The following is a 16,556-nucleotide window of genomic DNA, read 5'->3' as shown; positions in this document are numbered from 1 at the left end:
CAATACTGGATCAATGCTGCACCAATAGTGGATCAATACTGCAACGATCCTGCCTCTATACTGGATCAATACTGGACCAATACTGCACTGATCCTGCCCCAATACCGGATCAATGCTGTGTCAATCCTGCACTGATCCAGCCCCGATACCAGATCAATGCTGGATCAATACCAGATCAATACCGGATCAATCCTGCACTGATCCAGCCTCGATACCAGATCAATGCTGGATCAATACCAGATCAATGCTGGATCAGTCCTGCACCGATCCAGTCCCAATACCGGATCAATGCCGCTATTGATCATCCCCAGGTTCACCCTGGTCAGTGACACCTGTGGGGACACGGCCGGGCCCCCGGGGTCACGCCGGGGTCACGCCGGGGTCACGCCGGGGTCACAGCATTGTCCGGAGCAGTGACCAGTGCTGTGTCCGGAGCCATGGTCACCCCGGGGTCACACTGGGGTCAGTGCAGTGACCGGAGCAGTGACCAGAGCAGTGACCAGTGCTGTGGCCGGAGCCATGGTCACCCCGGGGTCATGCCGGAGTCACAGCAGTGTCCAGAGCAGTGTCCAGAGCAGTGACCGGAGCAGTGACCGGAGCAGTGACCGGTGCTGTGTCCGGAGCAGTGACCGGAGCAGTGACCGGAGCAGTGACCGGTGCTGTGTCCGGAGCAGTGGCCGGAGCAGTGACCGGAGCAGTGACCGGAGCAGTGACCGGTGCTGTGTCCGGAGCAGTGGCCGGAGCAGTGACCGGAGCCATGGTCACACCGAGGTCACAGGAGGGGTCAGTGCAGTGACCGGTGCTGAGTCCAGAGCTGTGGCCATGCTCAAATCCGAGCTTTGTCCGGCCCCATGTCCAGCCCCGTGTCCGGCCCCGTGTCCAGAGAGTGACCACTCTCAAATCCGAGCTGTGTCCAGCCCCGTGTCCAGAGAGTGACCACTCTCAAGTCCGAGCTGTGTCCAGCTCCGTGTGCGGCCCCGTATCCGGCCCCGTGTCCGGCTCCGTGTCCGGCCCCGTGTCCGGCCCCATGTCCGGTCCCGTGTCCGGTCCCATGTCCGTGCGGGGTCAGAGGTCAGCGGGCCCCAGGCGCAGCCGCAGGGCCACGGGCAGGTGGTCAGACAGTGTGGCCAGCTGGGTGATGACCAAGTAGCCGGTGACCTCCTGTGGGGTCAGCAGGGGGTCACTGGGGGGTCCCGGGGTCCCACGGTCACTCATGGCGGCCAGCGCGGGGTCACAGGGTTCATTTGGGTTCATTGGAGGTCATTGGGGGTCCCTGGGGTTCCCAGGGGGGTCACTGGGGGTCTCTGGGGGGTCCCTGGGGGTCCCGGGGGTCCCTGGGGTCCCGGGGTCACTCACGGTGGCCAGTGCGGGGTCACAGGGGGTCACAGGGGGTCAGTGGGGGTCCCGGGTGTCCTGGGGGTCCCGGGGTCCCGCGGTCACTCACGGTGGCCAGCGTGGGGTCACAGGGTTCATTGGGGGTCACTGGGGGGTCCCTGGGGGTCCCGGGGGTCCCGGGGGTCCCGGGGTCCCACGGTCACTCACAGTGGCCAGCGCAGGGTTACAGGGGTCACTGGGGGTCCCTGGGGGTCCCGGGGTCCCGGGGTCCCGCGGTCACTCACGGTGGCCAGCGCAGGGTTACAGGGGTCACAGGGGGTCATTGGGGGTCCCGGGAGTCCCGGGGGTCCCCGGGGGTCCCGGGGGTCCCGGGGTCCCGCGGTCACTCACGGTGGCCAGCGCGGGCTCCCTCCGCAGCAGCACCCTGTCCACCCGCCGGCCGTGCCACGGCCGCGGCGCCCGCGGGTCCGGGGCCCCGCAGGACAGGATGGGACCCGCCAGGAACCGCTCACGTCCCCCGGGCTGGGACAGCGTCCTGCGGACAGGGACACAGGACGTGGGGACACGGGGACAGGGCCGGACACGGGACGTGGGGACACGGGGACACAGGGACACGGGGACAGGGGGACAGAGTGACAGGGGACAGGGACACGGGACATGGGGACACGGGGACACGGCCGGACACGAGACGTGGGGACATAGGGAGAGGGGACAGGGACATGGGGACACGGGGACACGGCCGGACACGGGACGTGGGGACATGGGGAGAGGGGACAGGGACACGGGACATGGGGACACGGCCGGACACGGGGACACGGGACGTGGGGACACGGGGACACGGCCGGACACGGGGACATGGGGACATGGGGACATGGGGACCAGGGACAGGGACACAGGATGTGGGGACACGGGGACATGGCCGGACATGGGGACATGGGGACAGGGGACAGGGACACGGGACGTGGGGACACGGCCGGACATGGGGCACAATGGGACAGCACCCTGCGGGACAGGGACACAGGGACATGGGACGTGGGGACACGGCCGGACACAGGGACAGAGTGACAGGGGACAGGGACACAGGGACATGGGGACACGGCCAGACAGAGAGGCACAATGGGACAGCATCCTGCGGGACAGGGACACGGGACGTGGGGACATGGGGACACGGACACATGGGGACACGGACACACAGGGACACAGTGTGACAATGGACATGGGGACATGGGGACAGAGTGACACGGGCACGGGCATGTGAAGGCATGGGGACAGAGGGACAGAGGGCACACGGTGACTCGGGCACGGAGGACCCTCCCTCCCCCCTGTGCCCCTCCATGTCCCCACTGTCCCCTCCGGCCCTGTGCCCCCCTGTGTCCCCATTGTCACCTCCTCATCTTCTCGGGGGTGGACACGGGCTCCTCGTAGATCTTGAGCCAGTTGAGCAGCGTCCCTGGGGACAGGAGGGGACAGGAGGGGACAGAGTGAGAGTGACCCTGGGCACGGGGAGGGGACAGGAGGGGACAGGAGGGGACAGAGTGAGAGTGACTCTGGGCATGGGGAGGGGACAGGAGGGGACAGGAGGGGACAGAGTGAGAGTGACCCTGGGCACGGGGAGGGGACAGGAGGGGACAGGAGGGGACAGAGTGAGAGTGACCCTGGGCACGGGGAGGGGACAGGAGGGGACAGGAGGGGACAGAGTGAGAGTGACCCTGGGCACGGGGAGGGGACAGGAGGGGACAGGAGGGGACAGAGTGAGAGTGACTCTGGGCATGGGGAGGGGACAGGAGGGGACAGGAGGGGACAGAGTGAGAGTGACCCTGGGCACGGGGAGGGGACAGGAGGGGACAGAGAGGGGACAGAGTGAGAGTGACCCTGGGCACGGGGAGGGGACAGGAGGGGACAGAGAGGGGACAGGAGGGGACAGGAAAGGGACAGGAGGGGACAGAGTGTGACCCTGGGCATGGGGAGGGGACAGGAAAGGGACAGGAGGGGACAGGAGGGGACAGAGTGAGAGTGACCCTGGGCATGGGGAGTGGACAGGAGGGGACAGGAGGGGACAGGAGGGGACAGAGTGAGAGTGACCCTGGGCACGGGGAGGGGACAGGAGGGGACAGGAGGGGACAGGAGGGGACAGGGAAGGGACAGGGACATGAGCGGGACCCCGCACACGGGGAGGGGACAGGGGACGGTGGGCTCCCCAGGCACGGGTAACAGCGGGGTCCCCGGGCAGAGGTGACAATGGGGTCCCCGGGGAGGTGACAGTGGTGTCCCCACCGATGGCCCAGGGCTGTTCCTGGCCCGACTCGCAGCGCGCGGGGTCCCAGAACTCCTTGAACAGGGGGTGCTTCTGGTTCTGGGTGTCACCTGTGGGGGACACGGCGCTGCTGTCACCCCCATGTCCCCCTGTGTCCCCCCTGATCTTCCGTGTCCCACCAATGTCCCCCTCTCCCTGTGGCCCCCCACCTCTCTCCCCCATCCCCTCTGTCCCCTCCGTGTCCCTCCTGTCTACCTGTGTCCCCCAGTGTCCCTCCGTGTGTCCCCCACTCATGGCCCACCTGTCACCCACCTTGTCCCTCTGTGTCTCCCCCATGTCCCCCACCTGGCTCCTCTGTCCCCTGCCTGTGTCCCCACAGTGTCCCCTCTGCGTCCCCCCATGTTCCTTTGTCCCTCTCCCGTGTCCCTTTGTGTCCCACACCTCTGCCCCCCATGTTCCCTGTCCCCACCCTGGGAGCAGTTGTCGAAGTTGAGGTCCCCGCAGAGGACATCGAAGGCCACCAGGTCCCTCGGCCGTTCCTGCTCCTGCCGGAACTCCCGGAGCCACCGGAGCACCAGGGACAGCTGCACGTCACGGATGGGGCCATCGGCTGGCACAGGGACAGGGACAGGGACATGGGACATGGGACAGGGACAGACACTGGGACAGAGACGGGGGACATGGGGACAGGGACGGGGGACATGGGGACAGGGATGGACACTGGAACAGAGATGGGGGACATGGGGACAGGGATGGACACTGGGACATGGGGAAGTGGACATGGGGACATGGACATGGGGACAGGTACAGACTCAGGGACAGGGACATGGGACATGGGGACATGGACATAGGACATGGGGACAGGTACAGACACAGGACGTGGGGACATGGGGACATGGACATAGGGACAGATATAGGGATGGTGACGCAGGGACTCACGGGTGTATATGGACATTGAGGGACATGGGGACACAGAGGGACAGACACAGGGATGTTGGGGACAGGGGGACACAGACACGGGCACGAGAAAACATGGACACATGGACACGGGGACATGGGGACACATGGACAGATGGACACACGGAAATGGTGGGACACAGACACCCGGACACAGCTGGACAACACCACACAGACCCAACATCCCGAGACCCCCCAGTGTCACCCCCCAGTGTCACCCCCTCCGCCATCACCGTGTCCCCACTCACCCGCGGGCGCCTGCAGGTGGGTGCAGCCCAGGTAGCCCACGACGCGCCGGCCCCGCTCCGTCCCCAGCAGCACCTGTGGGGGACCCCAGCCGCGTGTCACCTCAGCCGTGTGTCACCCCTGTGCCCCCCCAGGTGTCCCCTCGGGTGTCCCCTCACCTGTGCCACCAGCAGCCCCTTGTTGGCCAGCGCGTCCTCGCGGGCGCCGTTGGGGAAGGGGTGGAAGGTGGCGGCCAGCAGCGGGAAGCGGCTGCCCAGGACCAGGCCGCTGCCCAGCACGCACAGCCGGCCGCAACGCAGCCCCCCCGGGCCCACGCCCCACAGCACGTGCGGGAAGCGGTGGCCCAGCTGCTGGCGCAGGGTGGTGGCCGCGGTGGCGTCGAACACCTCCTGCAGGCACACGAAGTCGGTGTCCGGCGGGATGTGGGCGGTCAGCACCGGGGGCATCGGGTCGGACAGCGGGATCGGCCGCTCCGGCCCCGGGTTGGTCACTGGGGATGGAGCAGGTCCCAGGGTTGGGTCGGTCATCGGCAGCTCCAGCGTTGGCACCGAGTCAACGCTTGGCCAAGGGTTGGTCATTGCTGTTGGGTCAGCCATCAGTGTTGAGTTGGTCATTGGTGTTGGGTTGGTCATTGGTGTTGGGTTGTACATCAGTGTTGAGTTGGTCATTGGTGTTGGGTCAGCCATCAGTGTTGAGTTGGTCATCAGTATTGAGTTGGTCATGGATGTTGAGTTGGTCATCGGTGTTGGATTGGCCATCAGTGTTGAGTTGGTCATTGGTGTTGGGTTGGCCATCAGTGTTGAGTTGGTCATCAGTATTGAGTTGGTCATGGGTGTTGAGTTGGTCATCAGTGTTGGGTTGGTCATAGCTGTTGGGTTAGCCATCAGTGTTGAGTTGGTCATCAGTGTGGAGTTGGTCATCGGTGTTGGGTTGGTCATTGGTGTTGTGTTGGTCATCAGTGTGGAGTTGGTCATTGGTGTTGAGTTGCTCATCAGTGTTGGATTGGCCATCAGTGTTGGGTTGGCCATTGGTGTTGGGTTGACCATTGGCATCTCTGGCCACGGCATTGTGCTGGCCACCGCTGCTGCCGGACTGGCCACCACCCACGGGTCCCCCCTGGCATCGCCGCCCGGGTGCCCCCGAGCCGCGGTGCTGAGCGTGCCCCCGTAGCCGCCGTCCTGGCCGCGCTGCGGCTCCAGCAGCCCGCGGCGGTGCCCGGAAGGTTCCGCCGGCGCTCCGGGCGCCAGGAGCCGGGCGATGGCCGCCGCGCGCTGCCGCGTGCCGCCCAGGTTGCTGAAGCGGGCCAGGCCGCTGGGCAGCAGGCACAGGTTGGCGGTCAGGAAGGTGAAGCCGCGGGCTCGCCGCGGGTCCCAGGGCTCGGGCGCGGGCGCGGCGGCCGCGTGCTGGTAGACGAAGGGCCGGCGCTCAGCCTGCGCCGGGAGCCACAGCAGCAGCCCCAGGAGCGCCGGCGGCAGCGCCAGCAGCAGCACCAGCACCAGCGCCGGTGCCGCCAGCGCCCGCGCGCCCACGGCGAGGCAGCGGCCGGCCCGGTGCCGCCGCCAGCGCGCCCGCTGGGCCGTGGTGGGCCGCAGGGCCAGCAGCCGGTCCAGAGCCCAGCACCCGGGGGCCAGCAGCGCCTCGGCCACCGCGGCCACCGCGGCCGGGGCCCGGCTGGGGAAGGGCGTGTCCGGCAGAGTGGACGGCCACGGCATCGGGGTGTCCTGGCGCTCCCCCCGGTCCAGTTCGGAGGCTCGGGCACAGTAGGCACAACCTGCGGGACGAGACCCCGGTGAGGGGGGAGGGACCCCGGCCATGTCCCTGTCACCGGGAGAATGTCCCCGGATGGAGCAGGACCCTCCGTGTCCCGCGTGCCACCGTGGGGAAATTGGGCGTGACTTCCCTTCCCCGGCAGTCCTGGTCAGTGTGGGAAACTCCTGTGGCCAGAGAGAGACCCCTCCCCATGCCGGACCCCCGCCCCACATCCCTGTGCCCGTGGGAAACTCACGTGGCCGGAGCGGGGCCCATCCCGGCCACCGTGGGAAACTCCCACGGCCGCAGCCGGCCCTCCCCCGCCTCCAGTGCCACCCTGGGAACGGCCGGACCGTCCCCTCGCGTCCAGTGCCACCCTGGGAATGTCCCCGGCCGGACCGTCCCCCCGCGTCCAGTGCCACCCTGGGAACGGCCGGACCGTCCTCCCATGTCCAGTGCCACCCTGGGAACGGCCAGACCGTCCCCCTGCCTCCAGTGCCACCCTGGGAATGTCCCCAGCCGGACTGTCCCCCCGCCTCCAGTGCCACCCTGGGAACGGCCGGACCGTCCTCCCGCGTCCAGTGCCACCGTGGGAACGTCCCCAGCCGGACCGTCCCCCCATGTCCAGTGCCACCCTTGAAATGTCCCCGGCCAGACCGTCCTCCCGCGTCCAGTGCCACCGTGGGAATGTCCCCGGCCGAACCGTCCCCCCGCGTCCAGTGCCACCCTGGGAACGGCCGGACCGTCCCCCCGCGTCCAGTGCCACCGTGGGAATGTCCCCGGCCGGACCGTCCCCCCGTGTCCAGTGCCACCCTGGGAATGTCCCTGGCCGGACCGTCCTCCCGCATCCAGTGCCACCCTGGGAACGGTCGGACCGTCCCCCCGCCTCCAGTACCACCGTGGGAACGGCCGGACCGTCCCCCCGCGTCCAGTGCCACCCTGGGAATGTCCCCGGCTGGACCGTCCCCCCGCGTCCAGTGCCACCGTGGGAATGTCCCCGGCCGGACCGTCCCCCCGCGTCCAGTGCCACCGTGGGAATGTCCCCGGCTGGACCGTCCCCCGCCTCCCCGGCAGCCGGGACCGTCCCGGGGGTCTGGGACCATCCCCAGGATCCGCACCATGCACAGGATCCAGAACCGTCCCCGGGATCCAGGACCGTCCCCGGGATCCAGGACCCAGGACCATCCCCGGGATCCAGGACCATCCCTGGTATCCAGGACCATTCCCGGGATCCAGGACCCAGGACCATCCCTGGGATCCGGGACCCTCCCCCTGTCCGGGAAGCAGCAGCGGGGATGACGGGCAGTGACCCCGTCCCGATGTCCCCACAGGTCCCCACGGGGTCCCGGGAGCCACCTCAGGTGGGTGCAGCCGGGAGAGGCCGCTCCGCTCCCTGCCCTCCTGCCCGGTGGCCCCGGGAGCCCCGGCAGTGGCCACCCGCGCCCCCAGGTGCCCCCGCAGCCGCCCCCTCACCTGTCCCGGGGCTCAGGGGGAGTCAGGGACCAGCGGGACCCGGCACAGGGTGAGCCCGGCCAGGTGAGTGAGTCCCGGCCCCTCCCCTTGTCCAGGTGAGTCCCGGCCCCTCCCCTTGTCCAGGTGAGTCCTGGTGGATGAGCCCGGCCAGGTGAGTCCCGGCCCCTCCCCTTGTCCAGGTGAGTCCCGGCCCCTCCCCTTGTCCAGGTGAGTCCTGGTGGATGAGCCCGGCCAGGTGAGTCCCGGCCCCTCCCCTTGTCCAGGTGAGTCCTGTCTGGCCAGGCTGGCCCGACAGGTTCTCGGCAGCTCCAAGCCCCCAGGGCTGGACACTGCACAGTCAGTGACACCGCACCTGGGCCGGTGACACCTCACCTGGGCCGGTGACACCGCACCTGGGCCGGTGACACCGCACCTCCTGCCTGACTCCTGCCCCAGTTCTCCCGGATCCTGCTGACTCTGCCTGACTCTGCAGCTTCCCAATCCTGGCATGGGATGTGCCGGACACTGGGGGCACTGGGGGCACTGTGAGTCTTGGGGATGCTGGAGTCACTGGGAATACTGGGGACACTGGGAATGCTGGGGGCACTGGGGACACTGGGGATGATGGGACACTGGGGATGATGGGACATTGGGGATGATGGGACACTGGGGATGATGGGACACTGGGGATGATGGGACACTGGAGATGATGGTCATACTGGGGATGATGGCCATACTGGGGATGATGGCCATACTGGGGATGATGGGACACTGGGGATGATGGCCATACTGGAGATGATGGGACACTGGGGATGATGGGACACTGGGGATGATGGGACACTGGGGATGATGGCCATACTGGGGATGATGGGACACTGGGGATGATGGGACACTGGGGATGATGGCCATACTGGGGATGATGGCCATACTGGAGATGATGGGACACTGGGGATGATGGGACACTGGGGATGATGGGACAATGGGGATGATGGCCATACTGGAGATGATGGGACACTGGGGATGATGGGACAATGGGGATGATGGCCATACTGGAGATGATGGGACACTGGGGATGATGGGACACTGGGGATGATGGGATACTGGGGATGATGGCCATACTGGGGATGATGGGACACTGGGGATGATGGCCATACTGGGGATGATGGGACACTGGGGATGATGGCCATACTGGGGATGATGGGACACTGAGGATGATGGCCATACTGGGGATGATGGCCATACTGGGGATGATGGGACACTGGGGATGATGGGACAATGGGGATGATGGGACACTGGGGATGATGGGACACTGGGGATGATGGGACACTGGGGATGATGGCCATACTGGGGATGATGGGACACTGGAGATGATGGGACACTGGGGATGATGGGACACTGGGGATGATGGCCATACTGGAGATGATGGGACACTGGGGATGATGGGATACTGGGGATGATGGGATACTGGGGATGATGGGACACTGGAGATGATGGGACAATGGGGATGATGGCCATACTGGGATGATGGGACACTGGAGATGATGGCCATACTGAGGATGATGGCCATACTGAGGATGATGGGACACTGGGGATGATGGCCATACTGGGGATGATGGCCATACTGGGGATAATGGGACACTGGGGATGATGGGACACTGGGGATGATGGGACACTGGGGATGATGGCCATACTGGCGTCACTGGGTTACCCCCAGAGGTCCCCCCAGCCCTAGCTCCTCCCTCGGTGCCATGGGTGGCAGGGCTGGCACGTGCCACAGGTGACTCAGGCCAGGTGTGGCACCTCCGGCCACGGGACAGCCCCGACACCCACGGGGCAGAATTTGTGTCACCGGGGCCTGCGGGGACCGTCCCCAGTGTCCCCAGTGCCCACCCAGAGAGGTCTCAGTGTCCCCAGTGCCCACCCATCAACCCAGGGGTGCCACCGGGCTTTGTCCCGGTACTGGGAGCAGTGGCACATGGCCCGTGCTGGCCCGGTGACATTGGCATCATCCACAGGGTGCTGGCAGTGTCCCGGGCATTGTCCCCGCGGTGCTGGCCCGGTGACACCGGCATTGTCCCCACGGTGCTGGCCTGGTGTCATCAGCATTGTCCCCACGGTGCTGGCCCAGTGACACTGGCATCATCCACAGGGTGCTGGCAGTGTCCCCGGCATTGTCCCCGCAGTGCTGGCCCGGTGACACAGCCATTGTCCCCGCGGTGCTGGCCCAGTGACACCGGCATTGTCCCCACGGTGCTGGCCTGGTGTCACCCGCATTGTCCCCGCAGTGCTGGCCCAGTGACACCGGCATTGTCCCCACAGCGGTGGTTCAGTGTCATGGGCATTGTCGCCGTGGTGCTGGCCCGGTGTCACCAGGATCGCCCCCACAGTGGTGGTTCGGTGTCACGGCCATTGTCCCCGCGGTGCTGGCAGTGTCCCCGGCATTGTCCCCGCGGGGCCCCGGGGCCGCGTTCTCCCGGGTGTGCCGACCAAGCCCTCCCTGGTGTGACCCTTGCGGTGGCACCGCGCCGCGGTGGCCCGCGGGCTGGGCAGGGTCCGGGCCACCCGTGCCAGTTCCCAGTCCCAGTCCCAGTCCCAGTCCCAGTCCCAGTTCCCAGTCCCCAGTCCCCAGTTCCCGGTCCCAATTCCCAGTTCCCAATTCCCAATTCCCAGTTCCCAGTCCCCAGTTCCCAATTCCCAGTTCCCAGTTCCCAATTCCCAGTTCCCAGTTCCCAGTCCCCAGTCCCCAGTTCCCAGTCCCAGTTCCCAGTTCCCAGTCCCAGTTCCCAGTCCCCAATTCCCAGTTCCCAGTTCCCAGTCCCAGTTCCCAGTCCCCAATTCCCAGTTCCCAGTTCCCAATTCCCAATTCCCAGTTCCCAGTTCCCAGTCCCCAGTCCCAATTCCCAGTTCCCAGTTCCCTGCCAGTGCCACTCGTCGCCGCCACGTCCCGGCCACCCCCTCACCTCCGCACGCCGCCATGGCCACCACCGCCTGCCCGGTGTGGCCGCCGCCGCCGCCGCTCATGGCCACCGGGGCTCCCGGGGCCGCCGCCCGCCGCGGGCCCCCGGCGCCGCTGCCGCCGGCGGCTGCAGGGACGCGCAAACATCCGCCGGCCGCGGGTCACGGCGGCGCCGCCCGGCCGCGTTCCTGTCCCGCTGCGTGGCCGGTGCCACCCCCGGACACGGCGCCGCGGCCCCCGCGGGCCGCCGGGGCCACCGAGCCGCAGCCGCGGGTCGCCGCAGGTGCGGCCGGACCGGTTCTCCCGGCAGCCGCGGGAGGAGGAGGGGGCGCGGTGGCGGCACAGGAGCGGCGGTGGCAGCCGTGTCGCCGCCGTGGCACCCTCGCCCCCTCACCTGCCCAGGTGCCACCTCCGCGGAGGTGACACGGCCAGGGCTGCCCCGAGCTGGCCCCGTCCCCTTCCCTGTCCCCTTCCACCGGAGCGAGAGGACTCACCGGGGCGGGGGTCGGGTCCGTGTCCCCCCTCTCCCCCGGACCCCCGCACCTCGGTCCGTGTCACCTCCTGTCACCCCTGTCACCTCCTGTCACCCCCTGTCACCCCCTGCGCCACCCCGCTCTCAGCCGGCCCCGGCTGAGCCCCCACATGGGGCAGGGGGTGACAGGGAAGGGGACAGGGAAGGGGACAGCCCCCGACCACCCCCCGGGACCCCCCAGGTGACCTCGGTGTCGATCCCCGGCCGCGCTGTCCCCTCCAGAACCGAAAGGAAAAGCGCGAACAAAAGTGAAAGGAAAAACGCCGTGACCCCCCCCCGCCCAACCCCGTGCGGCTGTGACCCTTCCCAGTACGGCCCCCCCAGTATAGCCGTGACCCCCCCAGTACAGCCATGACACCCCCAGTACAGCCGTGACCCCTCCCAGTATGTCCGTGACCCCCCAGTACAGCCGTGACCCCCCCCAGTACAGCCGTGACCCCTCCCAGTATGTCCGTGACCCCCCCAGTATAGCCGTGAACCCCCCAATACAGCCGTGACCCCCCCCCAGTACAGCCGTGACCCCCCAGTACGGCCGTGACCCCTCCCAGTATGTCCGTGACCCCCCAGTACAGCCGTGACCCCCCCAGTACGGCCGTGACCCCCCCAGTATAGCCGTGAACCCCCCAATACAGACGTGACCCCCCCCCAGTACAGCCGTGACCCCCCAGTACGGCCGTGACCCCTCCCAGTATGTCCGTGACCCCTCAGTACAACCGTGACCCCCCCAGTACAGCCGTGACCCCCCAGTACAGCCGTGACCCCTCCCAGTACAGCCGTGACCACCCAGTACAGCCGTGACCCCCCCAGTATAGCCGTGAACCCTCCAGTACAGCCGTGACCCCCCCCCCCCAGTACGGCCGTGACCCCTCCCAGTATGTCCGTGAACCCTCCAGTACAGCCGTGACCCCCCCCCCCAGTACAGCCGTGACCCCTCCAGTACGGCCGTGACCCCCCAGTACAGCCATGACCCCCCCAGTACAGCCGTGACCCCCCCAGTACGGCCGTGACCCCCCAGTACAGCCGTGACCCCCCAGTACAGCCGTGACCCCCCAGTACAGCCGTAACCCTCCCAGTATAGCCGTGAACCCCCCAATACAGCCGTGACCCCCCCCCCCAGTACAGCCGTGACCCCCCCAGTACGGCTGTGACCCCTCCCAGTATGTCCGTGACCCCCCAGTACAGCCGTGACCCCCCCAGTACAGCCGTGACCCCCCAGTACAGCCGTGACCCCTCCCAGTCTGGCCGGACGGGGCAGACTGGGCAGCAGACGGGGGTGCCAGGGATGGCACCGGCCCCCGCAGCCCCCCCAGTCCTGTCCCCGGTGTGTCCCGGGGTCACCTGGGCCAGCCTGGGCTGGGCAAGGGGAGGGAACCCCGGTGAGGGTTGTGTCCGGCCAGGTGCTGTGACAAGTGCCGTGCCAGATTCTGTGCCAGGTGCCACCATCCCTCCTTCCGTGTCCATGTTCTCCGTGTCCCTCCATCCGTGTCCATGTTCTCTGTGTCCCTCATCCCTCCATGTCCATGTTCTCCGTGTCCCTCCATCCCTTCTTCCGTGTCCATGTTCTCCGTGTCCCTCATCCCTCCATGTCCATGTTCTCCGTGTCCCTCCATCCCTTCTTCCGTGTCCATGTTCTCCGTGTCCCTCATCCCTCCGTGTCCATGGGTGTTCTCCACATCCCAGTGCCTCCTCCGTGTCCTTCCACCTCCTCCATGTCCCACCATACCCTTTGTATCTGGAGGGGGTCTCAGATGTCCAAGGGGAAGACCACGTGGCTGGGAGGACACAGGTGTCCAGAGGGATCCCAGGTGTGCAGGGGGACAGAGATGTCTGGAGGGGGACGCAGCAGTCCGGGGGGTCCCAGGTGTCTGGGGGGACACACAGATATCCAGTGGACACAGAGGTGTCCGGGGGGTCCCAGGTGTCTGGGGGGACACACAGATATCCAGTGGACACAGAGGTGTCCGGGGGGGTCCCAGGTGTCTGGGGGGACACACAGATATCCAGGGGACACAGAGGTGTCCAGGGGGTCCCAGGTGTCTGGGTGGGGGGGGACACAAAAGCTGTCCAGGGTGGTCGCAAGTGTCCTGGGACAGATCCAAGTGTCCAGTGGGGTGTCCCAGGTGTACAGGGGGGACAGAGGTGTCCGGGGGGGGGGTCCCAAGTGTCTAGGAGGGGACACAGGAGTGCTGGGGTAGGGGTCCCCAGGGTGTCCCAGGTGTCCGGGGGGATCCCAGGTGTACAGCGGGGACAGAGGTGTCCAGGGGGGTCCCACAGGTGTCTGAGGGGAGGCCAGTCACCTGCTGTGTCCCTATGGGGCAGGGGGGTCTCTATGGGGCAGGGGGGCTCTATGGGGCATGGGGGGTCTCTATGGGGCAGGAGGGTCTCTATGGGGCAGGGGGTCTCTATGGGCCAGGGGGTCTCTATGGGGCAGGGGGGCTCTATGGGCCAGGGGGTCTCTATGGGACACGGGGGGTCTCTATGGGGCATGGGGGTCTCTATGGGGCAGGGGGGCTCTATGGGGCATGGGGGGTCCCTATGGGGCAGGGGGGTCCCTATGGGGCAGGGGGGCTCTATGGGGCAGGGGGGTCTCTATGGGCCAGGGGGGGCTCTATGGGGCAGGGGGTCTCTATGGGGCAGGGGGGCTCTATGGGACAGGGGGGTCTCTATGGGCCAGGGGGGGTCTATGGGCCATGGGGGTCTCTATGGGGCACGGAGGGTCCCTATGGGCCAGGCCCCTCTATGGGGCAGGGGGCTCTATGGGGCAGGGGGGTCCCTATGGGGCAGGGGGGCTCTATGGAGCAGGGGGTCTCTATGGGCCAGGCCCCTCTATGGGGCAGGGGGTCTCTATGGGCCAGGGGGTCTCTATGGGCCAGGGGGGTCTCTATGGGCCAGGCCCCTCTATGGGGCAGGCCCCTCTATGGGGCAGGGGGTCTCTATGGGCCAGGGGGGTCTCTATGGGGCAGGCCCCTCTATGCAGCCCAGCGCGGAGCTTCCCCCCGCCCGCAGGAATTTGTCACCTCGCGGGGACACTTTGTCACCGCGGCGATGACAAAGTGGAGCCGTGTCCGGGACAGCTGCCAGACCCCCCGGCCCCACGGCGGCCCCACGGCGGCCCCACGGCGGCCCCACGGCGGCGCGAGAGGGCCGAGATAACGACCCCCAGCACGTCCCGATATAGCAGCGACACGGACGGGCTGTCACCACCGCCCGGCGTGGGGACATTGGCCAGGGACCCCCGTCCTGCCCCGGAGACCTGGAACGGGACCCCCGTCCTGCCCCGTGTGGGAGAATGGGGACCCCGCCGTGCCCCATAGAACGCCCCAAATGGGAAGCTCCTGTACCTGCCCCATGTGGGAGAATGGGGACCCCGCCCGTGCCCCATGGAACGCCCCAAATGGGAACCCCCCGTCCCTGCCCCGTGTGGGAGAATGGGGACCCCGCCGTGCCCCATAGAATGCCCCAAATGGGAACCCCCTGTCCCTGCCCCATGTGGGAGAATGGGGACCCCGCCCGTGCCCCATGGAACGCCCCAAATGGGAACCCCCCGTCCCTGCCCCGTGTGGGAGAATGGGGACCCCGCCGTGCCCCATAGAATGCCCCAAATGGGAACCCCCTGTCCCTGCCCCATGTGGGAGAATGGGGACCCCGGCCGTGCCCCATGGAATGCCCTAGATGAGGGACGCCCCTGTGCCTGCCCCACAGGCGACCCCCAAACAGAGACACCCCTGTACCTGCCCCATAGAACCCCAGAAAGAGACCCCCCTGTACCTGCCGCATAGAACCCCCAAAGAGATCCCCCTGTACCTGCCCCATAGAACCCCCCAAAGAGACCTCCCTGTACCTGCCCCATAGAAACCCCCAGACAGACCCCCCTGTACCTGCCCCATGAACATGCTCCAGTAAGGACCCCCCTCCCATCCCTGCCCCACAGACTCCCCCAAATGGGAGCGGTCTGGCTCTGCCCTATAGAACCACCCCCCAACCTGGAAACCCCCGGGTCTGCCCCACAGCTCACGCTATGGGGTGAGCACAGGGGGCTCAGACCCCTCAGCACCACGGAGACATCACGGGGGGGGGGGGGGGAGGTGTGGGGCCGCTCCCTCCCCTTCCTTTATCAGCCCCCTCCTCCCCTCCCCACCGCTCCTCCCCCTGCCACCTCCCCCCACAGCGCCCTATAAAAGCTGTGGGGCCGCGGGGCTGCCGGAGGTGCTGCTGTGGGGCAGAGACAGAGGGTGGGGGGCGAGGCTGGGGGGAGCATTTCGGGTGGGCACAGGGGTTTATGGGGAAGCTTTGTGGCTATGTTGTGGGGTCTGTGGGGCACCCAGCGCTTGGTGGGTTACGGGGTGGGTTGTGGGTCACGCAGGGGGTCTGTGGGGCACACGGGAAGCCTGTGGGATCTATGGGGCACAGGGGATCTGTGGGGCGCACAGGGGATCTTTGGGGTACGTGAGGGTTCTGTGGGGTACGTGGAAAAGCTGTGGGTTCTGTGGGGCCACAGCGGGTGGGTTACAGCACTCCCAGGGTTTCTGTGGGTCACGGGGCGGCTTGTGGGGCACAGGGAGGGTCTATGGGGCAGCATGTCCGTTACTGGGGGGTCACAGTGGGCCCGTGGGGCACGCGGGGTGGGCTATGGGGTGCATGGGAACACTGTGGGGTCTGTGGAGGGGGCAGAGGGGTCTGTGGGGTGCAGCCCCTTACCCTGTGTCCCCGCAGATCCCTCCATCCAACCCACCGGACCTACAGACTCCAGGTGAGGCCGGTGCTGGGGGGCAGCCAGGGGACTTGGGGTGGGGGGAGGCCGTGGGGGTCTGGTCCCCTCCCCGTCCCCTCCCTGTCCCCCCAGTGACGGGGTCCCCGTGGGGCGGAGGTGGACGCGGTGCTGGTGGCACCGGGGGGTCCATCCTGGGGCTGTGGGCAGGGGTCTGTCCCCATCCCCATCCCCTCCGGGTGACATCCTCCCCATGGCGCAGATGGTGCTGGTGTCACTGGGAGGTCAGGGATGGCCGTGGCACTCCACGGATGACCACGGGGGTCAATCAATGACCACGGGGTCAATCAATGACCACAGGGGTCTA

General features: G+C 67.3%; 1 protein-coding gene across 1 annotated transcript; it reads right to left on the bottom strand.

Annotated features, from left to right (window-relative positions):
* Positions 1 to 1,034: 1,034 nt before the first annotated feature.
* SPATC1 (spermatogenesis and centriole associated 1) lies at positions 1,035 to 6,606 on the bottom strand. The gene is made up of 7 exons (XM_077781478.1): positions 4,951 to 6,606; positions 4,795 to 4,867; positions 4,059 to 4,199; positions 3,610 to 3,699; positions 2,722 to 2,785; positions 1,726 to 1,870; positions 1,035 to 1,161 (listed from the first exon to the last, which is right to left on the bottom strand). The coding sequence occupies exons 1-7, from the start codon at positions 6,604 to 6,606 to the stop codon at positions 1,066 to 1,068; spliced, it is 2,265 nt and encodes a 754-aa protein (XP_077637604.1). The 3' UTR covers positions 1,035 to 1,065.
* Positions 6,607 to 16,556: the final 9,950 nt, after the last annotated feature.

The sequence above is a fragment of the Lonchura striata genome, chromosome 1 (genome assembly GCF_046129695.1).
Source record: "Lonchura striata isolate bLonStr1 chromosome 1, bLonStr1.mat, whole genome shotgun sequence".
NCBI classification, from domain to species: Eukaryota; Metazoa; Chordata; class Aves; order Passeriformes; family Estrildidae; genus Lonchura; species Lonchura striata.
Note: the sequence above shows the minus strand (reverse complement) of the source record. Positions and strands in the feature narration are given on the sequence as shown.